Genomic DNA, 27859 nt, shown 5'->3' on the forward strand with positions numbered 1-27859 from the left:
ATGGCAGATAAAAATACAATAACCTCAGTTATGTCATCATTAAGCTTCAGGAAGTCAGCAGCCATCCAAGCTATAATGTCATGTAAACAGGCTAATAAATTGTCATTTGTATTAGTATTTGACTGTCTCACTGGCAAATCTGCGTATTATCTGGATAGCAATGAAATTATATTTTTGTTTTCAGAAAATGGACCCCAGGGATAACATATAGAGAGAAAAGTATTTGTGCGAGAATCGATCCCTGTGGGACCCCCAAGGAAGATGTGATCTTGATTAATTACAATTCCTGGTGCAGACTGAAAAATATCTGCCTGTGAGATAGGGGTTATGACATGAGAAATAAAATTTTCCTTGATATTTTTGCATATAAGAGGTCTTTATGTCATTAATACATTCTGCAAGTTCCATAACTTAAAACGTCCTCGTCATTAACCCCTTAAGCCCCGCCTGGGAACACCACTCTGCGCAAAAAAAATCTTAATCAAATTACTAAGCAACCACTGACAGGAATAACACAAAATAGGTATCATTTAGAAACTCCGTTTTCACCCATTTTGTTCAACTCTTAACAAGTGCTGAGTCATCAGTCTAAAACTGAGTGTACCGCCCGTGGGTGCCACCTAGCTATAAAAAATTAATAATCATATTTTTCAAAACTGCTGCCTAGATCATCACAAAATAGGTGTCATTTGAAAGCTTAGAGTCTGAACTTTACAATGAATGTAGCCTTTGATGGATAGAATGTAACTTTGATTAACTCCTAAGTACTGCTGAGTTATTTGCTGAAAAATAATTAAAAAAAAAATCATAAATTATGTCATTTTGATGTACAATGTACTCCAATGTGTGAAAAGCATACAGCTCAGATAATCATGCGTTATATTTCATTTGAAAGGTCTCATGGAGTAGAATACAACGAGTATAATTGTTTTGGGCTTTGACTAAACTTTAACAAATTTTTGTACGTGAAGCCCCGCAAGACCCATATGTAAATAATAAACCGATGCATCATTTATGTTGACGTTTTGGCTCGTAACTTCAAGTTACTTCTGATTGTGGAAAATTGGACATCATTACTTACAGCAGATTCTCACAATTAAAATGAGTCCAACATCAGCATAATCCAATAAGCCGATCACGAGATATTGATCACGCAATTACGACACATAAAACCCCACAGGCGCACAGATGCTAACTAAAACTAAAATGTAGCTATCACTTTGTATTTCTGCTTATTTTTTATGAAACATTTTATGAAACATGCATAGATCGTAGAATCATTACTTACAGTGTATTCTCCCGATTGAAATGAGTCCAAGATCAACATAATCCAATAAGCTGATCACAAGTTACTCCACATGAAAGAACGAATTTAAAAGTGCCCATCAGGGGGCACCAATGGATAAAAGGCTACCTTGGTTCCAAATGCCGTAACTTTTGATTTCCTTATGGGATCACCACCAAATTTGCTCCAGATACAGCTCACATAGAGTATTCACCGAACATCACCAAAAAAGAATTGTCTTCCTACCTTATTTCCTCACTGAGTTATTGCATGTCAAATATGAAATATATGAAAAAAATTCCCTTGAGCAAACTTTAATTGTTTGTCTTTATCAGCAGTTTCTCAGCATGAGAATGTCCAAATTTAATAAAAAAAAAAAAGATACAACTTTTTTCTTTCAAACGATACCAACCTTTTGACTCTCATTGCTAGAGATCTAAATTATGAGTCATTATTTTTATGCATGTCACTCAGAAAACAAAAAATTAATTAAAAAGAGCAACATCACCCAAAAAGATTGAACCCGCTACATTATTTCCTTCATGAGATATTACATTTTAAATTAGAAAGATAGGTAAATTTTCACTTTTTCACACATTTTTTTCAGCATGAGAATGTTCTTCTGTATTTTTCAATTATTATTATTATTTTTTTATTTAAAAATTGAAAAAGTTTCCTTTCAAACAATACCAACTTTTTGACTCTCCTTGCTATAGTTCTGGAGTTATAAGTCTTTACGTTTTTGTGTCACTCAGAAAAAAAACTCTAAAGATACCCTCAGGGCTTAACGGGTTAATAAAAAAACATTTATATAATCAAGCTGTAAAAATACATCGTTTGAATCCAAGGTGACATGTGACGTCACAGGGGCACAATCATTTGCATACGACTGCCTCTGGAGAAATATAACAACACCTACTTTTACATCGTCGCATCGTTAGCCCTGCACACTGGTGTTCAGTCAATGAGTAGCAAGTGGATCTAAAGTAGGCCTAGTTGTTTACAATAAGATTGTGATAATAACAAGATTGCAATGCCACGCAGATGTGTGCTGTTCCTGGCTGTGGAAAAACATCATCTTTGCATAAGATGTCGATCGGATCTCGATGTGAGAAAAATGGATTCAGTTTATTTTTACATTTCACTGTGAGTTATTTGGTAATTCAGTCGCAATATTGACGCAGGCTTTTCAAACAGACTTTTACGATATGGATTCGACAGCAATGCCACAAACATGAAAGTAACAGTGTTCATTCTAATGCCGCCTAAAATGTGATCAGTGATATCTGATGTGTAATTATTCAAGTTCAGGCATATTTTCTTTGTCCCAATAACATTTAATACTGTTTATGCATCAGTAAACAAAGCCAGTAACTATCAACTTCACATTGTTTCCCTTAGAAGCTTGAAAATAATCAGATTTTTAAATTGTGATTAAATTACATGCAGAATGCGATCAAATTACACTCCCGATACAATGGCTGAAGCTATCAATCACACAGCGCTAGTTTATCTGGACACTTGCCAAAACTGCTGTTATAATGAATGACGCTGTTAAACTGCACAATGAAGCTCTTAGGCTAACGTTACTGTATTCACGTTTGCTGTTAGTTGTGGTGAAAACAGGTTTCTCCCAAGGTTTTTTTAATAACACCTATTTGCCACTTGTTTGCCACCTGATGTCACCTGTTGGAGTTTGGGTTCCTTGCCGCTGTCGCCTTTGGCTTGCTTAGTTGGGGACACTTGACATTTTACTTGGGGACATTTGATATTCAACAGTATTCTTGACATTTATTCAACAGTGCTTTGATCTGCCTGCATTGACACTATTCTTTAAGAGCTGCTGTGCAGCCAAATTATATACCAGTTATCACTGTAAAGCTGCTTTGACACAATCTGCATTGTAAAAAGCGCTATATAAATAAAGGTGACTTGACTTGAGGTAGCCAAAACTTAAAGCATAAGGGAGCTGAAAAGAAAACACTATCAGGGGAGGCAGCTTCAACCTTAGTGTAATGCCAAGGCTTGTGAAAGAGCCGCCTACTTAAAGGCCTAACTCTGGGGGAGGCAGCCATGGCTTCACGCGACATAATGGTGCTGCCTACTTAAGGAAACTGCCATTAATGGGAGGCAGATTCAACCTTAAACCATTGGCTCATGAAGGAGCTGCTTGCTTACAGCCCTCAGCACTGGGACGAGTCAGCTACAACTTCAAGACCTAAGGGAGCTACTTAGAAACCCTCTAAAAAAAAGAAGAGGCAGCTTCAACATAAGTACATTGCAATGATTCATGAGGGGCTATCTGCTTAAGGACCCAACCTCTGGGCAGGCAGCTGCACCTTCACGAAACATAATGGAGCTGCCTTATTAAGGAACCCGCCATTAAGGTGAGGCAGCTTCAACCTTAAGAGATAGCAATGTTCAAGGAGCCGCCTGCTTAAAAACCCCATTCATGCCGGAGGCAGCTGTAACTTCAGGATCTAAGGGAGTTGCCTGCTTAAGCAGCTTTGACAAAACATAAGGGAGATGGCTACTTAAGGACCAATTAAGTAATTCAGGGGAGGCCTAGCAGAACAACTCTCTATAGCGAAAGGAGGCCTAGCAACACTCCGGTTTAACTTAAGTAGCCAGGGAGGCTCACAGAAAGCCTGGCAACTTAGCCCCTGGCTGAGCTCATAGGACAGAGGCCTCAACACTATGTCCTATGCCTGTCAAGGAGGCTACATAATAGAGCCAGCAGCTTGACAATGTTGAGGGGAACTCAGGAGAGCGAAAGCCTCTAACAGAATTGTTCTCTATAGTAAGAGGAGGCCTAGCAATACTCTGGCTGAGCCCATAGGATGGAGGCCTCAGCACTCTTTCCTACTCCTGTCAAGGAGGCTAGCTTGTACAAAATAAGACAAAATATTGAAAAATATATTGTACAAAATATTGTTCTAACAGAACGACTCTATAGAGAGAAGAGGCCTAACAACGCTTCAGTTAAATTCCAGTAGCCAAGGTGACTCACAGAGAGCCTGACACTGTCAACCCCACAAGCCCTCCTTGGAGGGGGGAGGGGCATATGCCTTGCCATTCAGGAGTGATGCAGTAGCATAAAGATCTAAATGGCAGGATAAGAGCCTTCATGAGGACACCTCAAACAAAAATAGTACAGAAGCATCAACACATCTCTGCACTCACGCAAACCTTCAACATTTATTTATTATTCTTAAAAGGAAAAATACGGGCTGAATATGGTTTCCCTTACAATTTCTCTGCCTCAGCATGGAGACAAAAGGGAAAACAACAGGCTCATAGGAGTGGGACATTTATGTCAATAGAGAAATTACTTGCAGAGTCTGCCATGAGTTATCTTCCATTTCTCGTGCCACCAAACCAGATCTCTGTCTGTGGCGTGGTTCATTACTTCCCCAAAACTCCTAAACTGATAAAATAATGACTACTACACTTTCTGCCCCTAATTCCTCAGAATTAGAAACAACACTTTGAACAAGCAGCAATATTTCAGCCAACAAGAGGAGCCCAAAAAAGACAATTTTCCTGTTTGACTCCTCTGTGCTCCCCCTACATGGGGGTTCCATGCTCGATCCCGCCTCACCGCAGGGACCTTAACCACGGAGTGCAGGCGTTCAACTCTAAGAGCATCAAGTCTGGGTGGAACCAATTACTTACTTTTAACCCCAGTGAAAGTAAAGCATGCTTAGTTCAAAAATCAGATTCTATCCCTCTATAAAGAACCATACGAGAACAGACACGAATGCATCGCTATGAGTCCCTTCAACTCCCTCGAGAGATGAACGCACTTGTGCAAATGCTAACAATATCCCTCAGGGAAGAGCAGAAAGGAAAAAGCTCCTTACCTGTCTGTTTTAGTCAGTCTCATGAATGCATCTTACCTAGTGCATCCAGCTTCTTCTAAGAGTCAACAGCATTCCACCCAAATGCATGTCCCACATCGAGAATAGTGGCATGAATAGAGTTTTCTATTGAGAAATCCTCACAACGCACACATTCAGCTCCCTTGAGAATTGAAGTTCTTCACTCATGCACAAAGCGCACCAGACACACATGTGTCCTGAAATGCTTGGCAGTGTTTCTTCATGATATTCACGTTCACATGTACACAAACAAACAGATCCTGAAGACAAAAGCAATTGGTGATGTCTAATACAGGTTTCCATTTATACTCACAGTCCTACCAGTAGTGACATCACAGACTATTGTCTGCCAATGATATTGTCACGTTTAAAGTGTTTCAGACACCGGTCATGCTGGAGGCATTCCCTAAAGTGTCCTCTAGAGGATGCAGTGCGAGTTCCCATTTGAAAGGGAACAAAATTCAGTTGTACCTATGGTGTATTTTTCCATCAAAAAAATTGCGGCATTTTGAATTAATTTTTTTTTTTTATTATTATTATACAAACCAAATCATTATTTTATGTTGATTTATTATCAATGCAATGTTTCCAAAATCAGTTGTGCTGCTTAATTAGGGCCCGAGCACTGATGGTGTGAGGACCCTATATTGTAATTGCTCAGTCAATTCTTCTTCTCCGAAATGAATCACATTTTTGAGGGCCTAAATATGCTCGAAAACTCATGAAACTTTGCACACGTGTCAGAAGTGGTAAAAAATTTATGTCTGATATAGGTTTCAGAATAACCTACACAACCTACAAAATTTCAATTAAGCGTCCTTCACGCTACATTTCACGTACAGGTATGAAATTTGGTAGACACATGAATTAGCAATTCATGTGTCTACCAAATGCCCAATACCTACAAAAAAGTCCCCAGGTGCAAAATCTGAAAACTCAGCATTAAGTGAGATATTTTGAATTTTCTCTGCAGAATTTTTGCAGTTTTTGCCATTTCCAGGCGTATTTCAACAAACTCCTTCCTAGAGCTTTAATCAGAACAACATCATAGTTGGTCAGTCTAATCTAAAGGCCTTTGCAATGTTAAATTGCACAGATCTTGAGTTTACGCTGAAGGGCGTGTCCGGGTGGCCTGACAAAATTCGATGTTTCACAATGAAACAGGAAGTTGTTGTAACTTGGGCATACAGTATCCAATCTGCCCCAAACTTCACATGTTTGAGAACAGTCTTGGCCTGAAGACATCTACATGATAATATTCAGTTATAGTAATAGCACCACTTACTGGCAGCAGGAAGTGACGTGTTTAACACTGTGATGCACTACTAGCAACATACTAAAAAATATAATTGAGTACTAAACGTGCTAGAAACATTCTAAAAGATGCTAGCAACACTTAGCTGAGTGCTAAAGCTATCATCATGAAACAGGAAGTTGTAACTTGAGCACACAATGTCCAATCTGCCTCAAACTTCACGTTTGATAAGTGCCCTGGCCTGAAGACATCTACACGCCAAAATTTAGTTAGTCATATCACCACCAGGAAGTGTGGCAAATACAAATGACTGACTCTGTCCTCTTATATTTATATACTTAAATTGCACACCATGCTCTGTTTTCCTAAAGCCACCGGGTTGCAGTGGCATGGGTGCAAGGGCTTTTCATTGCTGCTTGCAGCTTTTATATTTTTTTATAACTTGATACTTTTTTTTTTTTTTTTCAAGATTCTTTGATGAATAAAAAGTTAAAAAAAGAACAGCATTTATTTAAAATAGAAATATTTTGTAACAATATACACTCTTCAAATGTTTAGGGTCAGTATTTTTTCTGTTTTTTAAAAGAAATAATTACTTTTATTCAGCAAGGATGTGTTCAGTTTATGAAAAACATCTGGACTTTTGGTAGATATTGTTAGAAAAGATTTCTATTTTAAATACACGTTGTTCTTTTTAACTTTTTAAAAATCAATTAATCCTGAAAAAAGTATCACAGCTTCCAAAAAATATTAAGCAGCACAACTGTTTCCAACACTGAGTATCAAATCAGCCTATTAGAATGATTTTTGAAGGATCATGTGACACTAAAGATTTGAGTAATGGCTGATGAAAATTCAAAAACATTAAAAACAGTAATGTCCAAACTTTTGGCCAGTAATATATAATGTTTATAGATCATTAAATGCTAATATAATTATAATTTTCAAAGGCACATTTTATTGTCAGAATTCATCTTTGTTTTTGTTCTTACTTAGATAGTAAGGCTGCACGATTTATCACAATTTTATTGCACACGATTTAGCAAAGGTTGCGATTATTTTATGCGCAGCTTGTCAGAGCTATACGGCTCTGTGATCAGTAGTAAATGCTTCTCCATCTGAAAGCCAGAGGGCACTCTCGCGCAGAAACTGCAAATATGCCCTGCTGCCGAAATGGATTAGCATTTGGACCCATAGTTCATTGATAAGCCACACATAAAAAAAAAAAATCGCAGTTTTGCATTTTCATAATCGCACTAAGCCAAATTATTTAAGTGCGATTTCAATGTTATTTTTCTAATTGTCCGATTAATTGTGCAGCCCTAATAGATAGTGTGCACTTGTTTCTCTCCATGGTTTCTGATTACTTTCACCTGTGTCTAGTTTAGTGTCTCATTTTTTTTTATTTTTTTTTCAAGCCAAGTGTATTTATAAATGTATAATTTATACCCTTTGTTTATTTCAGTTCTTTGGTATTGTCTATGGAATGGTTGATGTTTTTTTTTCCTGGACCTTCCTGCGCTGGAGATTTTGGTTTTGTTTGATTTTGTTTTGAATAATAAAGAAGGACATTTTGATCCACACATCATGTTCTCTTCTCTCCTGTGACTGACCCATGACATTTATATACCCTATAATACTGACAACACAACATATTTGTCAAGTTACCAGATGATTAATTATATTGCTGTATATTAATGAAGACAATTTAATTTGTATAAGATAATATATAGTATTGCATTTTTATAGGATTTCTACACTTTTGTCTTTAACAATGTCATAGTTTGTTCTGTAGTGTTGTGGTGTTGCTGGACATCACAGGCCACACACAGAAATATAGTATATATGATTAAAATAATTTTTGCAGGCTGAAATAAGTGATTTCCTTTGGAATACAATTGTCTATTTTGACAATGACGCAATATTGCTCATTATATTGTATTGTATTGTATTGCATTCAGCGCTCAAGCATCCAACAGCAGTGTAGTTATTATAGATATTTGCTTAACCTCGAGGCGCACACCACTTTTGAGCCCCAAACAGGAAAATGACATGCTTGAACTCAAATGGTTGTCTTTCTTAAAGCATTTGGATTATGAGCATAGTTCTGGTGTCATTTGAAAGTAGACAAATTGAGCTTTATTCTCAAAGTTCTGGAATTAATAATAGTAAAAAAAAGAGTATGTATAGATGAAGATGAAGTATAATGGAATGAAAATGTTTTTTGCATAACATTATGTTATCATTCAAAAATAATAAAGATGCCTGTGAAACCTAAAAAAAAAAAATACACTGGGCCCAAAGCTAAAGGTCTTAAAGGTGCCCTAGATTGTTTTTTTACAAGATGTAATATAAGTCCTAGGTGTCCCCTGAATGTGTATGTGAAGTTTCAGCTCAAAATACCCCATAGATTTTTTTTTATTATTTTTTTTTTAACTGCCTATTTTGGGGCATCATTAACTATGCACTGATTTTTTCAGCACGGCCCCTTTAAGAGATGCGCTTCCTCTGCCACACGAGCTCTCGACTATATATACATCGCATAAACACAGTTCACACAGCTAATATAACCCTCTAATGGATCTTTACAAGATGTTCGTCATGCATGCTGCATGCAGGCTTCGAATTATGTGAGTAAAGTATTTATTTAGATGGTTACGTTTGATTCTGTGTTAGTTTGAGGCTATGCTCTGTGGCTAACGGGCTAAAGCTAACATTACACACTGTTGGAGAGATTTATAAAGAATGAAGTTGTGTTTATGCATTATACAGACTGCACGTGTTTAAAAATGAAAATAGCAACGACTTTCGTCTCCGTGAATACAGTAAGAAACCTCATTTAGCAACATGCTAATGAAACATTTAGAAAGACAATTACAAATATGACTAAAAATATCATGATATCATGGATCATGTCAGTTATTATTGCTCCATCTGCCATTTTTCGCTGTTGTTCTTGCTTGCTTACCTTGTCTGTGCACAGATCCAGCCGTTAATACTGCCTTTCCTTGTCTAATGCATTGAATGGGCTGGCATTATGCAAATATTGGGGTCATACATATTAATGATCCCGACTGTTATGTAACAGTCGGTGTTATGTTGAGATCCGGGTGTTTTCCGGAAGTCTTTTAAACAAATGAGATTTACATAAGAAGGAGGAAACAATGGGGTTTGAAACTCAATGTATGTCTTTTCCATGTACTGAACTCTTGTTATTCAACTATGCCGAGGAAAATTCAAATTCTGATTCTAGGGCACCTTTAAGTTGTGTTTCAAGTTTGAGGATGATATAACAAAAAATGAGGTTCCTGCAAGGTTTTTTCTCTGACTAGTGCCTTTTTCAAAAATGGCCACATGGAGCTCCAAAGTGCCCCTTGGCAACACAAATGATCTGAGGGCTATAGAAAGCTGTTACAGTTACCTTTACACGTACCACATATACTAAACCATTTTTTTTAAAAATGTAAAATAATTAATAAATGTTGTTTTATTTTAAAAAATCTTTAAATCTGTGCACACGATTTTAGTGTTGTCATTACTAAATTTACACAAAACCTTGCTGTATACAGAAGAAAGAAAGAAGAAAAAAAAGAGACCTTAAACAGTTTTTGTCTCCATACACAGAAAGTGTGTTTGATTGCCAGTCATTCACAGAACAATCATAAACAATACATATAAACAGATGCTACATCGCTAAGCAAGTATTGATGAAGTATTGATGAGACAGCAGTCAGCCTCCAAAAGCAATTGTTTGGAGACTTTACATAAACTATTATCACAACAATGGCCAATCATTCAGGTAAAAGACAGCATTTAGTCTCCAAAAACAATCAATTGTCTCAATACATACACAGACTTTCCACTAATGGTGTCCGACCATACAGAACGAGCATCGCTGTGCCAGTGACTTCACTCTCTGTTTTTAAAAGTTGAACTTTTAACTTGACGGCATGAGAAACTGATAAAGCAGGCTATAAAATCTATATTATTTGACATACAAATATTCAAAAAGATAAGGGTAGCTACTCACCAAAAGCAGATTACCAGAGGACATGTCTTTTGTTATCTTCTGAGATATGTCTGAAGTACTCAGTCTTTTGCTTCATATTTAATAGCAATCCATATTGATGAGGAGCTTATGATTGCCATTTGCTAATGTGCACCATACCTGGGCTTGCAATTGACTCCTCCCCCATCAAAACCATTGTTTATAGGCACATTAAAACATTTATTAAATCTTTTTTTTTTAATGCTTCCTTGAGTATTTTGTTTCTTTGCAAGTTAAACCCACTGCAAAAGAGAGACATATTCCTGTTTACACCTGGTGTTTTAATCCATCTCTTTTGTCCACTTACAACCACTTATGTCCTGATTTCTTCGAGGGGAGGTTCTATGGGTGGGTAAATGTATGGTCTTTTTCAGAACTTTTGATCTTATGGAAATTAAGCAGTTTACATATGGACGCACACAGAGATGATGGAAAAACACACGGAGAACAGCAGCTTTCGTTTCTGCTCTGAAAGCTGCAAGACCACACCAAATGCTGTGTGTTAGAAATCAGGAATGGTGAGAGAACACTGTGCTTGGTACGTTTTTCATCTTCAAACCAAACTTGGGTCTTTAAATCCTAAAAATCAATCCGGTCGAATGCGTTTTCGATTACCACTGGAAGTGGTTGAAAGTGGACAAACTCAAAATGTTTTAGACCCCATTTAAACCTGTATTTAGCATTGTCCACTCGTGATCTGATCGATACATTTTAAGGCATCAAGGCACGTCTGAATCCAGTGTTAGCTTCAATTCCTGTTTCCTGAGATACCTTTATCAGATCGATTTTTGAAGGCAGCATAGATGTATCCTTCACTGCCTTTGATATCCCACAATCCTAGCTAGAAATATAAAGATGGCATCCGAAAGTTGCATTTGCTGGTTAGTGTGTGTGTAAATGTACGTTTTTGACCAACGTTTTCCACTTTTTATGTCATTTCTAGCAAGAAATTACTACTGTAGTAATTAAATATTTGTTCAGTTCTCACCAAAGCTCACACTATTTTGCTGTAGATCATTAAACTGTATGTTTCGTGAGGTGCCTTCATGCACAAATTCTGCTTTACAATTCAGTGCCTGATAAGGCAGCAAGGCAACAAGTCAGCTGCCTAGGTTTTCGGATGCAGCCATAGTTGTAAGGTGAGGCGGCAGTGAAAGTGAACAAGATCGAAAACAATAATTGTGACACATCACTACCAGCTGTCATTGTAGATGAATAACAAGCAGATAGAAACATTTTGAATGATGAAACATGAAGACAATAAACACAAGATTGTGAATATATAACCATATATTCACAATCTTGTGTTTATTGTCTTCATGTTTCATCATTCAAAATGTTTCTATCTGCTTTCTTATCTGTGTTCTTCAAGCCATCTCAGGTATATTCATAAAGTACAAGGTATTTTTATAATTCAATGCTAATCAACATAGCCTTTATTAAAGTATAGAATGCTATAAATTAATATGTTTTCTTTCTCATTCTGTGATAAGAAGCAACATCAGATCACAGAAGGAAGTTAGGTGTGAATGTGTTCAGGGGGAGACAGAACATGAATGGGTTTGCAGTTACAAGACTGGATGCTTAGAAGTTGTGGCTTTAGCTGCATTGAGTTTCTAAACAGAAACATATAAAGATATGAAAAAGATTAAGCAAATAAATTTCTAATAAATAATACAAAATAATTCTAATTTCATTTAAGTCTTTATAAAAAAAAAAAAAAAAACTAATTAATTCTGACTGGGGGACAATTATGGGGGACATTATTGCTTTTGCCTTTCTTATAAAATGAAGATGACTCCACTCAAGTCTCACTTGCCACTCAATGTGTGTGTGGCTATAGTGTGATCAGTCTGCCCTTTTGACCTATATAAAAAGAAATTAGGCCAACATTGCATGTTCAGTTTGTTTAAGCTAAATTAACTTTAAAAGTCTATCTGAACAATGTTATGTTCTGCAAATGCAACATCTGATTCAATGTGATGAAGTCCATATATGTATGTAAATATGCAATTTACTACAGCTGCGTTGTTGTAAAAGCTTGAAAATGCACCTTGAAAATGCTTGAAAAGTTTAATTTGACTTTGGAAAAAATGTAAGAACCCTTACCTAAATATGCCCCCTTCCATTTTTCAAATTGTTCCAATGGCCTTGCATACATTAAACAATAATCTGTTTTCTTTGTATGCACAGCAACCCCTGACCCAGGAGAAGATCCGAAAGTGTCCAGGGCAAAGTTTTTTATCCGAGATGAATTTTTGGTATAAATAATTGTTTTTACTCACTTTATTTTTCTTATTTTCACTATCTTAAGACACTATCAATGTTGGTATAACAGATGTGCATGAGCTGTAGTACACATTTGAACAATAAATTGCTTTGCTATATATAATTAAAGTTAAAAGAGAAAATGTGTAAAATGGGACTTCTTTCTAGTCTAGTCTAGTCATCATTTCTATAAAGCTTTTTACTATTTTTAATTACTGTTCTGCATGTCAGCTACCCATTTGTTATTCATATTGTTGGTATAATACTGTAACTGCCTGGACTGTGTGTGTGTGTTTGCATGAATTCACAGAAAATCAGCACGGCGAGTGGCACAGACAAACACTACTGCTATCCTCACTTCACCTGTGCCGTGGACACGGAAAACATCCGCCGTGTATTCAATGACTGTCGTGACATTATTCAGAGGATGCACCTGCGGCAGTATGAACTCTTGTGATTGGCTACCTGGATCGGTTGCTCCTCCAATCAACACTTTTCCAGTCCCACATCACATGGGCTGAACTACTGAAGAGTGACAATGTTGTAATGCCCCCCCCCCCCCCCTCCTTCTGCATTTCACTTGTTTGTTTGCTTTCCTTTTTTAATTTATTTTAGTCTATACATGAGATCTGAAGGGAGAGAGGGATGAATGCTATGAATGTGTGTGTGTGTATAAGATAAAATTAGTACTAGTTTGTGTTTGTATCACTCCCAGGTCATTCCTTTCTTTATATTTTATTTAGTTTTTCAACATTGGCTGGCTTTAGATAATGTTAGATTAAATGTGGTTAGACCAGCTGATGTAATGGAAACTTGTGGTAACCTGTGACCTGTGTCAGGGTGGTCTTACCTTTGACCTTTCCCCTCCATCTAATGAAGGGGATATTGGAGTACTTGACATAGGAGTGAAGGGGTACATGAAGGGTTTAATTTTGCAGGAGGCAAAATTCACAATGTAGCACCTCTATATTTATCCTTTTTTTTCCACCTTTTTTAGTTTAGTTTCATTTTTAATTGCCTTTTTTTCTGCAAAGCGTGCAGAAAGGACTTCAGGGCTAGATAGGAGTTTGTAACCAATTAAAGAGCACAGAGCGTAGAAAAGGAGCAGGGGCCTGTGGAATTTGCATTTTTCAGCAGCAGGCGTCCATCTTGGGAGAACCGCCACTGGCCAACATATGCCTCCTTTACAATGGGTAATCCCCATTTGGGAGGTAGTCCTAAATATAGATGAAAAAAAAAAAAAAACAATATATTTTTAGGGGGTTTGTTTTGTTAATCCTAAAAATGTGCAAGGTCGCTCAATCTTGTACAGGACTGCAAAATGTTATTTTGTATAACTTCAACAAGAAAGACAAAACTTTGACTTGTAGAAGCTCTTTGTGCCTTTGAATATGGCTGTACCTGTAAATGAGGATGAAGTATGTGTGATTGGACAGCACTGTACAGCTTGATGTCAAATATTACATGCAGCACAGCGTGCTGATGGGAAATCTGTAGACTGAGTTTTTCTGGTTTATAAAGCTACTTAATGTCTTTTACTATAAAATGAAAAAAAATTGGGTAAAAAAATATTGTATACAATATGCAAAATTAACCACTTTGTTCAGAAACTGCAAATACAATATGTCTTAAAATTCTTTCTTTGAATTTCTGTTTTCGTCAAACGGACTCAGCTTTAAAACATTGGAAATCTTTTCAAATTTCCAAAATTTTGTCCTCCTGTTGTTTCAGGTAGGGCACATTTTTAGAAGCCGCGTATATGCAGACTGTACGCAGGGTCGTGCCGGTGAAAGTGTGTAGATATGTGTGATTGCATGTGTGCGCACATACGCATGCAGATACTATACCACATTGTACTGTAAATCTGCGCTCTTATGTGTACATATACATTTATAAAAAAGTGAAAACATATATTCTATAAATATATATGTACAATTATTCATAATAATATGTGTGCCTAAATGTATACATATTTATGAATGTTTAGCGAGGTTGTATGTATAGCTATGCATATACAAATGCATAATATAGAAAGAATGAGGAAGTAAGACTAGCGATTTCTTACTGGCCGCCCTGAGCGCATGCTGACTGCGCTGGCATTGTGAATGTGAGCACTGATAGTGTAAACCTCACAGCTTGAGTGGGTCCATACAGTCTGTCACTCACCAGTGGGGCAGTAATCATAAGTTAAAATAATAGTGCACCCAAAAATTTTAATATTTTTCATCATTTGTAAATCAGATGTACAGAAATAACCATGAAAGATCAAAAATGTCATTTGTGTATTCAAAAGATTAATATAAGATTCCTCATATTTAAAACCTACGCACTTGAGTCCATGCAAAATCCCCCATAAATTGTTAATTTGGATCCTTGACTGTACTTTTGCGGTTCACTTCTTAACTGGTGAAGTGCAGGGACAGTGTGTGACGTAACTTTAGGCTGTGAGTGGCTGTAACACTGGTAGATAGGCTTTATTTTCTCTCCTCTGCAGCTTTTACATGTTCAAACTTATTTCAGAAACTAAAATTATGAGTGACAATAAAGAAATATTAAAAATAATAATAAAAAAAAATGTGTCTGGCTTTCAAGGATTATAAGATTTCTTTCTTTTTCATTTCTTAATGAATATTTTAATAACGAGGCACATTAGAAGACCTTAGTCTTTGTTTAAAATGGAGATGTGGGAAGAAATGTAATTTTGCAAATAAAATACCTCTAAAAGAAACTTGTTTGCCTTTGAATTGAATTGTTTTTTTTTGTTGTTTTTTCATTTGATAATCAGCAAATATTGATTATCCAAAACTTGCTCAAATCACCAAAACATAGCTAGTTCAACAATAATGCACTAACTTTAAAAAAAACAAAAAAAAAACAGCACCACTAACAGAGCATTACATTACGTAGTTTTATTAAATGATTTTTCACATAAATTAATGTCATAACAGAATACAAATAACACCTTTTTAATAAAGCATATGTAATAGAAATGATGCAATTTGGTTTTATTAAATGATTTTTCACATAAATTAATGTCATAACAGAATACAAATAACACCTTTTTAATAAAGCATATGTAATAGAAATGCTGCAGTTTGGTTTTTGCATGTTTTGCATTTATGCATATAGTACAAACAACAACAATCTTGAAAAACCAGGGCTGAAAATATATTAAAAAAAAAGTAGTAGTCAGTAACTGCAATTAGCCATCTTTGGAATATTGTAAATGTTTTGTATATTTCAATATAATTGCTGTATAATTTTTGATTTATATATATATATATATATTAATGTGTTTAAAGCAGCCTATTAAACAATTGAAAAATGTGCTGCAAATAAATAGTTTTACAGGTGGTATGAATGACAAGAGTTTTTGGGAGATATGATCATTGAATGCATTTTTGTGTGAACATTAAAAATTGGTGCCAGTTATTTCTGTTTTGCTGAGAGTTTTGACCAATGCAAATTAGAAATTGAAAAATAATACTAACAATAAAATACTACTTCACAGTTTTAATTGTGCATGAAAAGTCATTCAAAGAAAAGTCATGGGTTTGGAACATCCAAACCAGGAAACTCGCTGATTCTCAACATTTGCTTGTTTCTGTGAACATGAACTCAGAGCTTCTGAGTTACTACAGCTGCGTCTTTTAAAAAAAAACCTGTGTTTTGTGCATGTTACAAAGGCTTGTACTTCGCTAGAAAGCTATTTGTCAAGTGCAGTGATCTTCTGAACATCTTTAGATGGATGAGTGTTATCAGTGCAATGATCAGACAGCTGGTGCAGTAAAGCGCCAACACACTCCTCTCCTCTGGCAAAAAACACTTTGACAACCTGAAGTTGGACCTGGAGAACATTCCCTACAGGAAGTGACAGAATATACAACATTTAGTAAAATATCAGTTAAATTTCCTTATATTAGTGGGCTATAATTCCTGAAACTCTCCAAGAATTTTTCTTTTAACATCTTATATTACGTAACCACTCAGGTTTGGTGTAAATGCAGATGAACTTGCATACATCAGTAAAACACTGTGACAGCAGTTCATTGCATGAAACCAGGACCAGTTAACAAATTATATTTCACTTATTCACATCATTTTAACATGTATGACTTTTTTTTATTATTATTGCAGGAAAAGTACAAAGTATAATACAAATTTAAACTAAAACAAATGATTATTGACCTATTGTGCTAATTGTGCATTCCTTAAAAAAAAAAAAAAAGAACACTACTGAAATCCATTTCATACAGTGACATTTTCTGTATATCTGCCTTATGAAGGGTAAAGAAAAAAAAAAAAAAAGAGAGAAACCATGACATAAGCCATCAAATTTGCCTTGATATTTTGGTGATTTGGTGATCTTGAACCAATTAGGAGAAGTCATCATTCACCACATACGTGACATCACTAACAACAGTTTTAATGACAGATGAGCAACTAGCTAGTTAGATTCTCCAACAATGTAGTGCAAGGGGCTCTATGTAGGAATGACACCCAGTGTTCAAAATAGGTAGTGCAGTCCAAATTCAAAATATTGTTTGGCCCGCCCCCTCGTTCAAAGAAGCGGGTTGCCAGCTTTTGCAATTTTCTTGGCCAATTCCGATTTTTTGTTAGTGTGATCGGCCGATACAGATTTTTGGCTGATTTCTTCAAAGCAGATAAAAAAAAAAAAAAAAAGTAAAAGTCACTAATAAAATATAAACAACTCAAATATTTGCAATAGAATAAAGAGAGCTATGAAACTAAGGGCCCGTCCACACAAAGCCGGAGCTTACCCCAATCCGATCTTTTTTTTGTCCTCGTTCTAAAAAAAAAAATCCCGTCCACACGACGCTGTATCAAGAAATATCCGCATCCACACGAAACCAGTGAAATGGCTCAAAATGATGTAGTATACATGCCAGACCATTATGTGGCGCTGTAATTCTGTCACAGAAATGCACTTAAAGCAGCGAAGGAGACTTGTTCACACCGCCAGCAGCGAGAAGGTCAAAGTGACAGGAAGTCATTCATTTTCAATGAGAGACGGCGGCTCCGGGCATCCGGAAAGTTGAAATCCGAGCATCGAGGAGAGTTGAAATCAAGTCAATTTCATGGTAATGAGTTATGTTGTTCGGCGGCAACCAACCGGAATGTAGAGGTCCTCGCTTGAGAGGATTCAGATTGGTTGCCACAACTAGTCATTTACTTTGACCCTCCCGCCGGCAGCGGTTTGAACGAACAGTACAGCGTTGTTGAAATAACGCTTTATTTTGGCTCAGTAGCTTCTGCAGCATGAACACAAGCATGTAGAGTCTGCTATTGCTGTTGTTGGTGCTGTTTTGTGGTGTTAGCGCGTCTGACTAGGTTCGACACGTGGGGTGATGACATCATAGTTTCAGAAAATATACGCATTGCCCTGTCCACATGATAACGCAAAGACGGCGTTTTCAAATTTATCCACTCTGGGACCCGGTTTCAAAAAATAGTGGTTTCGCTGTTTGAAAAAGCCTGATCCGTGTGGACGAAACGCCTATCCGATAAAAAATTTGTGCGGTTTCACAGAAACGCATCTCCGTGTGGACGGGGCCTTTTTTTTTTGTGTTAACTGGGTTTTTATTCAGGTAAGAAATACTACAGAAATTAAAGTAATCAAATGTAAAATAACACACTGTGTTATTTTGCATTGGTTACCTTCATTTCTGTAGTCTTTATTGTAAATAATTCTTACCATTAAAGTTATAAAACATATTCAATCAAGAGCAGAAAGTGATTTTCTTTGTCTTTTGTTCTTTGATTAACATGACAGACAGCAGCAGGAATATTGGACTGCTTTCCCTTTAAGAGTTTATGAACGGTGTTCAACGCACCCAATATTGTCACACACAACATGGGTTCACTTTCTTAGCTATTTAACAATTAAAAACTGACAGTGTTTATCTGTGTACTCGCCAAGATTGCCTGTGCCACTGGTTTTGACATACTTTTGTATGTATTTGACAGTTTAAGCGCAGGAAGGTGCTTATTTTGGTACTTGTGTTGTGACTCTGTTTGACTTCTGTCTCTGAGACTGAGCGTGGATTGTTCGCTTTACATATATAGATCAGTAGTGCGCGCGCTTTTGGTGTGAGTGCGAAACCTGCGGGAATGACTAAAATTATGCGCAATACAAGCACTACTTAACCGGAGCGAATGAGACGAGAGAAAGAGAGAGAGAGAGAGAGAGAGAGAGAGAGAGAGAGGAGACGCTCGTGCGGGTGTGTGTCACTTCACCGTGACAGAGAAGAGAGCGGGAACGTGCAGCTGACGTTATTGCCTGATTCTGACCCAGTTTGTTTGCTGGTTTCCATGGTTGCAATACGCGGTGTTTTCCGCCAACTGGCAACCTGTGATGTCGAAATACTATTGGATAAACTGAGAGCACATGGTTTTGCACAGACCAAAACAAAGACAGACATTCCGACACGGAATGCACATTCTCAAAGTAGAATATCTGGCTGTAGCTACCATTGTTTTTCTGAGAAACAAGTAGGTGAACTTAGCATGTTTCCTAAATATCTGCATACATATTGGGGTAATTTTTATGCTTTTTTAAAGTAAAAATCTTACATAGAGCCCCTTGAAAGTTGCACTATGCAGGAGTTTTGAAGAAAAAAAAAAACACTCATACAAAAATAATACATCTCAATGATTATCCACTAGAAATGTGTGGTGGTTATGGCTGGGACAATAAATCGATGCATTGCGAATCGAGAAATGATTCTGGATCGTTTCTGAGGTTTTCTGAATACATTGCAATTCTCTCTGGAATTGATTCTGAGCTTAGTTTTTAACAGCAGATGGCACTGCGTGATTTAGAAACAGCTGTACTCTGCTTGCTTCCAATTCCTTACACACACCACTTTAACCTTCTATAAAAATCATTCATAAAGTTTGAAAAGGTTTAAACAAAAGGGTGTTTGAAGTGATCTGATTACATTAATTTCATGTTATAAAAGCATTCTGAGGTGCAAGTAAATTCTCAGACTCAGCCGAACACGAGTGCTCTTCTTCATGAGCATTTGAGCATGCAATTAAAAACTAGAGCGCCATCTGCTCTTATAAACTAAGCTCAGAATCGATCCAAGAGAGAATCACGATGAATTCGGAAAATCTCAGAAACGAGTGATGCATCAATTTACTGTCCCAGCCCTAATGGTAGTCAAGTCAAGTCAAATTTATTTATATAGCGCTTTTACAATTGGTAATTGTTTCAAAGCAGCTTTACATATTAGAAGCACAGAAAAAAGGGAAGTGGTTAAAAATAAACTGTACAAACAAGCGTGGTAATATGTAACATATACAAGATGGTGCTACATTAAGCCAATGTCGGCTGACTTCCAGGGGTGGAAAAAAAAACCCTAGGAGAGTAGGACTAGGACTAGTAGTGTTTGTGTCTACTGAGACACTGCCCTGTGCATGTTTTTTCTTATTTTCTTCTTGAATAGCTGTGCTCAAGATGTTTCTGGGCTGCAAACTTTGTCCAGTGGGTGTGTAACCCCAGCAAATAATGACATGCGGTGCTGGTGAGGGTCGAACTTTATTGTGCCTAAATCTCAGGAGGCTCCGCTACATAAAAACATCTATTTTTGCTGTTTTCTTATTAATTATCTGTAACTAGACAGATTACTAAGCATTATAGTTTTTACAATAACAAGTTTTTACAATGACACGTAATTTTTATTAGCGACCTAGACTGAAGATGGCTAAACTCGCTCGCAATAATAACAAACTTGTCAAATAACAACTTGTCATCTAAGTATTAACTAAACTGTTCATTCATGTACACAAAAAAATGCTATTTATGCATAATAAATATTTAAAAAAAGAAATAAATTTGCAAAACAGCTCATTACTCATCTTTCCATAGGTAATCTCTTGAGTCAGTTTTTCTGTGTGTGAAACTGATATGACATCGGGGAACGGGTGTGCGCTTCTGGCAGTGTTCTCCCTGCAAGGAGGGGCCAAGTTTGAATGTTGTGTTTACAAACAGTAATTGAAAATGCACCCCTAAATCATTCAGTGAAGTCTGGATCTAACTGAGCCAAAAGGAAAAGAGTTTGGGGGCTCGTCCGGGATATTACCAAGAAAAATGGAAATGGGAACAGAGAGGTCATCCTTGATCACAGGTAAGTTATTTTAAATAATTTCCTGTGGTGGTAGGATTGATTGAACTCATCAAATAATAGGTAGTGTTATCCTTGGATGGAGCTCTAAGAGTTAGTCAAGGAAGATTTGTCTGTAAGGGTATTGTTTAAATGCACAGCTAACTGGCAAGTATTTTTTTTTATCTTTGTTCCTGGAATTTCGGTGATGAATGCTTTGTAAACAACTCCCAGTTCGGTGCTGGATTTGCAGATCGCAAGTGGTGAGTAAAACTCCATCAGATGTCTGTGTTTTGTTGGCAATCAGCGCACAAGTGCATAGAATGTAAATAACACAAACGTTTTTTGTTCCCTTTTTATTTATAATGATGTCACAGCTTGCAGATGATCTTTACGCAAAAGCTGTGCGCGCTTGTGTCTCTTCAGCTCTGCCCATGGCAGGTACGCCTCCAAGAGCTCTGCTTTTTTCGGAAAGACTCTGTAAAGAGATATGAAGGATGCAATACTACTCTATAGGTACTCAAGATTTACATGAGATTGGAAGAAACTGTGTGATACTCCCCTTTAAAAAAGGCTTGAATGTCAATATTTTATATACTGAAGAGATTGAAAAAGGAAGGGTACTATTACTAAAAGTACAGTATGGGGACCATGTCTTTGTTGTATAGTGAATGTGTATGCTCCAAATAAGGGGTTGTAAAGAGTAAGAGAATTTGATAGATAAAGCACTTCAAAAATTTGATGATACTACTTGGTTATTGTTAGGAGGGGACTGGAACTGTACTGTTAAGTTTTTAATTAATAGTTTGTGTTTGTATAGTTGGCTGTTTGTGTACATTCTGAGCGCCTTCCTATTAGGAAGCTTTGCTCTTGTCTGTCCCTTTTCTCAAGGGAATTGGGCCAGCCACCTGTGCCTCGCGGTTCTGGACCAACTGCTGCCGAGGCGAGTAGGAGACTGAAGCTGTGGGGATCTCAGATGGAGTGGATGAATTCAAGAGAGGTATGAACATTTCTCATTCTTTCGCGGCTGTCGAGAGCGAGCTGCCGGATAATGAGTAACATCATCTGATCCCGCAATGAGCACACTCCTTGCTTCAAGCCATGATGAGCAAGATGTGGCTGATGAGAACGATGATATTTCAGAGCGCTCTCAGCCCGCTTTCCCCGCATACAACGAGTTATTATCTGGGACCGCGCCTGCGAGGGGGGCTGGCCCATCCCAGTCTCAGTCTCCAGAAGGCCATATGGGATGGGACACATGCTAACTGAAGATGATTGATGTGTGACTATAGATGATAGACCTGCAAAGCATTTTGTTGTAAAGAAATAAGGTTAGTCATACACAAATATAATTTTAAACTGATAATAATGTGGGATGCTCAGTGTGTGTGTGTGTGTGTGTGCGTGTCAGATCATGCGAGTGGAGCGCGAGCTCAAACCAGAATACCCTTTGTGACATGCTGTGACTTTGAAAATATGTGAAATAAGTTTTTCTAGTCGACTAGTAGTAGTTCATTTATGCCATTAGTTGACTAATCACATTTATATTAATTTAATTTCTTAAATATTGGAGAGTATAAACCATAATAATGAACATTTACGTAATATAGGCAATATAGCACTCAAGCGCACGCATAAAGCTTGCCATAAAGAACCAGCAAATGTAATGATTATGAATGTGACAAAAACAGCAGAGAGGCATTTTAATTGTTTATTAATAAAGAAATGTTTTCTGAATCAGTGTCCGCTGCAAAGATGAAGTTGACATTGCTGACTCTCATCATCTCCGCATAGGCAACTGGACGCGCCTAGAAAAAGAATGCACATTTCATTCGGATTGTGTTCATTTGATTACGTAATCAGAGTCACCTATTTCTTTTTGTTTTTAATTATTTCGTAGACATTTCAAGCTTTCTATAGATATTTTTCTCATGTCTGTGAGGTAAGCAGCCTATATGCTGAGTTTCAGTTCATTTAGCCTATAAGACACGCTCCAGTTCAAGTGCAAGTGATCGCGCCAGCACCTCCATTATATTGTCTGCTATATTTGCTTCTTATTTATTAAATCCAGGCAACTGGTTGATGAAACATTGCCTATAAATCCTAAACGAAAACTCGGAACTTCACGAAAATAAGTGAGCATATGCCAAATATTGTTCTAAATAAGCATGACAAATTTTGTGGAGATTGGGCAACAGGTATAGAAGTTATAACAGTTAAAAAGATGAAAAATGACAATATTCCTATGTTTATAAACGAAATCTCAACCAATCCAGCCAGCACCGGGCTCATTCGAACCGTCTAGATGAAGTCTGTCCACATTATGAATTTCAGGCATTTTCATTGAATTGTCGCCGAGATATTAGCCAAAAACCAGCGGGCGCGTTTTAAAATGGCGGCCGCCAATGACGTCACAATCCCGGTACATTTTTGCTTCTAACTCAGGAACCGAAAGTCCCCGCGAGCTCAAACTCGGATGGCAAGGTCCCCTCCGGGCCCTTGAGCGGCCACATCCGTCGCGGGCCTCGGGGACGCCCCCCCGCGGATCGCTAGTTCGCGGGACCCCCGACTTTAAACGGCCGTAACTCCCGAGCCCTACCTCCTAGGACCTTGGGGAAGGGCTCGTTGGAAAGGCCCTTTCCCCGACTAGATTCGATTCGAGTTTGGTGCAATTTGGCCTGAGCGTTCTTGAGATATAAGCACAAAAAGATACGCATTAGACCAGGCGTAACTCCCGACCCCCAACACTCACTGTCCCCGCGATGGTCTCGTTCCACAGGGCCTGTTGAGCACTATCTACCCTCTGAGTTTCAGAATTTTTCGATGTCCTGTTCCCGAGATATAAGCGAAAAACCAAATTCCCATTTATCATTCATTCATTATTCTGTTGTCAGAAAGACAAGACTTGCACTAAGATTTTCTTACCTATCATGTATTTCAAATATCTACAACAATGTGTGTGTAAACATGTTTAATGCAGTCATGGAAAATGTACAAAACCAAAACCAGACCATGAAAGTAGGCTAATGACTGGTCCTTTGCTGCCACCTGCTGGTTAAAGTTGTCATATTGTTCTATAATCCATATTTAGACTTGATAAAATCATTATTAATGATTACAATCACATTTTGTCAAAATGCATCACTTAATTTCGGTTGAAGTATTAATGACAATTTTGCCACATTATGTGAAACTTTAAGGAGACTTGGAGTAAACATTTTGTTACCCATCATTTATTTTGCCAATCAAATTGTTCATTCAAGAATATTTTAAAAACCTACTTTTGCATACTAATCAGGTTTTTTGCTCAATCTGAATAAAACCAATGCAGTACAATTCTCTGGACTCTGTTGTTTAATAATGATCAAAAAAAGTTGAACTTTTGCATTAGTGGATATAAAAGGGTCATTTCAAAATGTGGCCTTCACCAAGTGTCCCTGAAAGCCATATATCTCTCCAAGGAATGCTCAGATCTTTCTGAAAATAAGCAAGGACGTGTGACATGACTCTAAACAAGCAATTTCATGGAGATCGGGACAATAGCTAACTTTAACAGTTAAAAATGTGTTGAATGACAATGTTCATATGTTTTGTATGTCCTGAAATTGTCATTTGCCACCAGATGGCAGTAGAAGGCCACTAATATAGTTCAAGATTTCAAGGTTTTTCCAATCTCTTTTAAACTATATAAATCCTTATTATATCATTACAAATCACATTTTGTCAAGGTTTACCTCTTCATTTGTTCATCTGACATATGTTTTTTTGCAATAATACAACATTACAATTACATTGAGACCTGAAAATGATGATTTTTAAAGGGAAAACCTGGAATAAGCATTTTCTTACCTCATTATTGATTTCAAATATCCATATCTGCAACAAAATGTGTTTGTAAGCACGTTTAATTAATGTAGTGAACATGGAAATATACTTGAAACACAAAACAGATACTGTTTTGACACAGAATGAAAGTGAACCTAATAAGTGGTGTGTGTGTGTGTATGAGTAAGCATGCGTATTATTGTTTAAGCCTTTTCTTTCTCTGTGTTTGGTTTAGCATATATCATAGCTGTTCATCTGTGATTTAAGTGGTGACATGCTTGCTAAATAAAACTTAAATATCTTTCAAACTTTAAAATATCTTTTTATGCATATCTGCTTAAAGGTCTTAAATGCTTGAACCCCGGTAAATGCTGCTTGCAGCTTTAATTAGGGGTTCAAGCACGTAGTGCTGAAACCCTATTGTTATTGTGCTGATTTTTATTAGGGGTTCAAGCACGAAGTGCTGAAACCCTATTGTAATTGTTAGGATTTTTATTATTATTATTATTAGGGGTTCAAGCACGTAGTGCTGAAACCCTATTGTTATTGTGCTGATTTTTATTATTATTATTAGGGGTTCAAGCACGTAGTGCTGAAACCCTATTGTTATTGTGCTGATTTTTATTATTATTATTATTATTATTATTATTATTCTTTTTCTTCTGCCGTAAAACGCATCGTGCAGCCCAAACCGTAAGGCCTAGAGACTTGAAACTTTGTCAGATGATAGTACAAAAATCGAGGAGAGGTTGACAAAGTATGACCCAAATCGGCCAATAGGTGGCGCTACAGCGATCAAATGCGCAAAATGGCTCATAACTCCTAAACCGTTTGTCGTAGATTAAAAGAATTACATATTTGGAATCCTTGCGTCAAGGCGGTGACAAGCGTAGAAGATCAGATTTGCTCTCCGAGGTCCCGTTTTCCCGCCATTTTGAATTATGTCAAAAACCTACTTTTGCGAACTAGTCCCTGGTTTTTTGTCCGATCGGAACCAAACCAGTGCAGAAATGTTCTCTGGAGTCTGAATATCAATAATTATCGAAAAAAAGTTGAAATTTTGATTCACGGTCACGAAGGGGCGCCAAAACGTACGTTAAGGGCGGAGCCACTTTTACTAAAATGGCTATAACTCGAGAACGAAATGAGATATTTGCACCAAACTCTGTACACATGTGTATGGGCTCATTCTTTGGTCACGATAAAAAAATCTCGTCGATTGGGCATTAGGTGGCGCTATAACTTGAAAAAAACATAAACACGTCTGTAACTAAGCAACCGTTAGTCCAATCGACTTGAAATTTGGCATGCAGTGTCTTGGTCCAAGGGGGCATGATGGTCTATGAGGACATTGGCGTATCTCAAAAAACATGGCCGCCATCGGCCAATGAAGTTTGAGCACCTATTAGACCAGGTTAACGGAGGCCGATCGGAACGAAACTCAATGGGCATGTTCAACTCATGGTCCTAGAGGTCTGTAAGAATTTTGAAAGAAATCGGCCACAAGTTGGCGCTAACGAGTTTTACGCCTCGGTAATCACATGGTGTTTCATAAAATGCATATCATTTGATAGATCTCCTCATGCTGAACAACTTTGCCTCAAGAACCAATTCTGTCAATCAAATCGTTCATTAATTATTCGCAAATATGTGAAAAACCTACTTTTGCGAACTAGTCCTAGGTTTTTCACCCGATTGGAATGAAACCAGTGTAGGACAATTCTATGGACTCTCTAGATCAATAATTATCAAAAAAAAGTTGAACTTTGTCCTTTGGGTTGCTATAACTGGTCATTTAGAAAATGGGTGTGGCAAAATGTACTCAAAAGCCTATAAATCCTAAACGAAAACTCGGAACTTCACGAAAATAAGTGAGCATATGCCAAATATTGTTCTAAATAAGCATGACAAATTTTGTGAAGATTGGGCAACAGGTATAGAAGTTATAACAGTTATAATGATGAAAAATGACAATATTCCTATGTTTATAAACGAAATCTCAACCAATCCAGCCAGCACTGAGCTCATTCGAACAGTCTAGATGACGTCTGTCCACACTATGAATTTCAGGCATTTTCATTGAATTTTCGCCGAGATATTAGCCAAAAACCAGCGGGCGCGATTTAAAATGGCGGCCGCCAATGACGTCACATCCCGGTACATTTTTGCTTCTAACTCAGGAACCGAAAGTCCCCGCGAGCTCAAACTCGGATGGCAAGGTCCCCTCCCGGCCCTTGAGCGGCCACATCCGTCGCGGGCCTCGGGGACGCCCCCCCGCGGATCGCTAGTTCGCGGCACCCCCGAATTTAAACGGCCGTAACTCCCGAGCCCTACCTCATAGGACCTTGGGGAAGGGCTCGTTGGAAAGGCCCTTTCCCCAACTAGATTCGATTCAAGTTTGGTGCGATTTGGTCTAGGCGTTCTTGAGATATAAGCACAAAAAGATACGCATTAGACCAGGCGTAACTCCCGACCCCCAACACTCACTGTCCCGGCGATGGTCTCGTTCCACAGGGCCCGTTGAGCTCTATCTACCCTCTGAGTTTCAGAATTTTTCGATGTCCTGTTCCTGAGATATAAGCGATAAACCAAATTCCTATTCATCATTCATTCATTCATTATTTTGGTGTGAAAAAGACAAGACTTGCACTAAGATTTTCTTACCTATCATGTAATTTCAAATATCTACAACAAAACATTTTGTGTGGCAAAATGTACTCAAGAGCTTATAATTCCTAAATTAAAACTCAGAACTTCACGAAATTAAGTGAGCACACGCAGCATATGCCTCTAAAGAAGCATGCCAATTTTTATGGAGATCGACCAATAGGTGGCGCTATAACTGTAAAAGCTTTAAAATCCATATATTTTCAATGGTAAATTGCCTGTTTTGGCTGAAAATGGTCAATTCCTTCTATGATTTAGGTGTTTACATGCTTGGTAAATAAAACTTAAATATCTTTTAAACTTTAAAGTATCTTTTTATGCATATCTGCTTAAAGGTCTTAAATGCTTGAACCCCGGTAAATGCTGCTTGCAGCTTTAATTAGGGGTTCAAGCACGTAGTGCTGAAACCCTATTGTTATTGTGCTGATTTTTATTATTATTATTATTATTATTAGGGGTTCAAGCACGTAGTGCTGAAACCCTATTGTTATTGTGCTGATT

The 27859-nt window shown here is 37.3% G+C and overlaps 2 protein-coding genes across 23 annotated transcripts in view; one reads left to right on the top strand and one right to left on the bottom strand.

Moving 5' to 3' along the window:
- The window catches only part of gnal (guanine nucleotide binding protein (G protein), alpha activating activity polypeptide, olfactory type), a 213864-nt gene extending 198412 nt beyond the window's left edge, over positions 1 to 15452 (top strand). The window contains exons 11-12 of one of the 4 annotated variants that reach the window (XM_067377813.1): positions 12663 to 12730; positions 13048 to 15452. In XM_067377813.1, coding sequence (XP_067233914.1) covers positions 12663 to 12730; positions 13048 to 13194 — 215 coding nt within the window. In that variant the 3' untranslated portion in view covers positions 13195 to 15452. The remainder of the gene's footprint in view (positions 1 to 12662; positions 12731 to 13047) is intronic. The other 3 variants (XM_067377814.1, XM_067377815.1, XM_067377816.1) reach the window with 3 other exon arrangements.
- mppe1 (metallophosphoesterase 1) overlaps positions 1 to 27859 on the bottom strand; it is a 323001-nt gene that overhangs the window by 54088 nt on the left and 241054 nt on the right. For 3 of the 19 annotated variants that reach the window (XM_067377831.1, XM_067377830.1, XM_067377829.1), the window contains 2 exons: positions 24716 to 24742; positions 15656 to 16598 (listed from right to left, as the gene is read on the bottom strand). The exons of 2 other annotated variants lie outside the window; for them this stretch is intronic. In XM_067377831.1, the coding sequence (XP_067233932.1) occupies positions 16416 to 16598; positions 24716 to 24742 (210 nt within the window). In that variant the 3' untranslated portion in view covers positions 15656 to 16415. 14 more of the 19 variants (XM_067377838.1, XM_067377837.1, XM_067377820.1 and 11 more) reach the window with 12 other exon arrangements.

This window comes from Chanodichthys erythropterus, chromosome 23, assembly GCF_024489055.1.
Source record: "Chanodichthys erythropterus isolate Z2021 chromosome 23, ASM2448905v1, whole genome shotgun sequence".
NCBI classification, from domain to species: Eukaryota; Metazoa; Chordata; class Actinopteri; order Cypriniformes; family Xenocyprididae; genus Chanodichthys; species Chanodichthys erythropterus.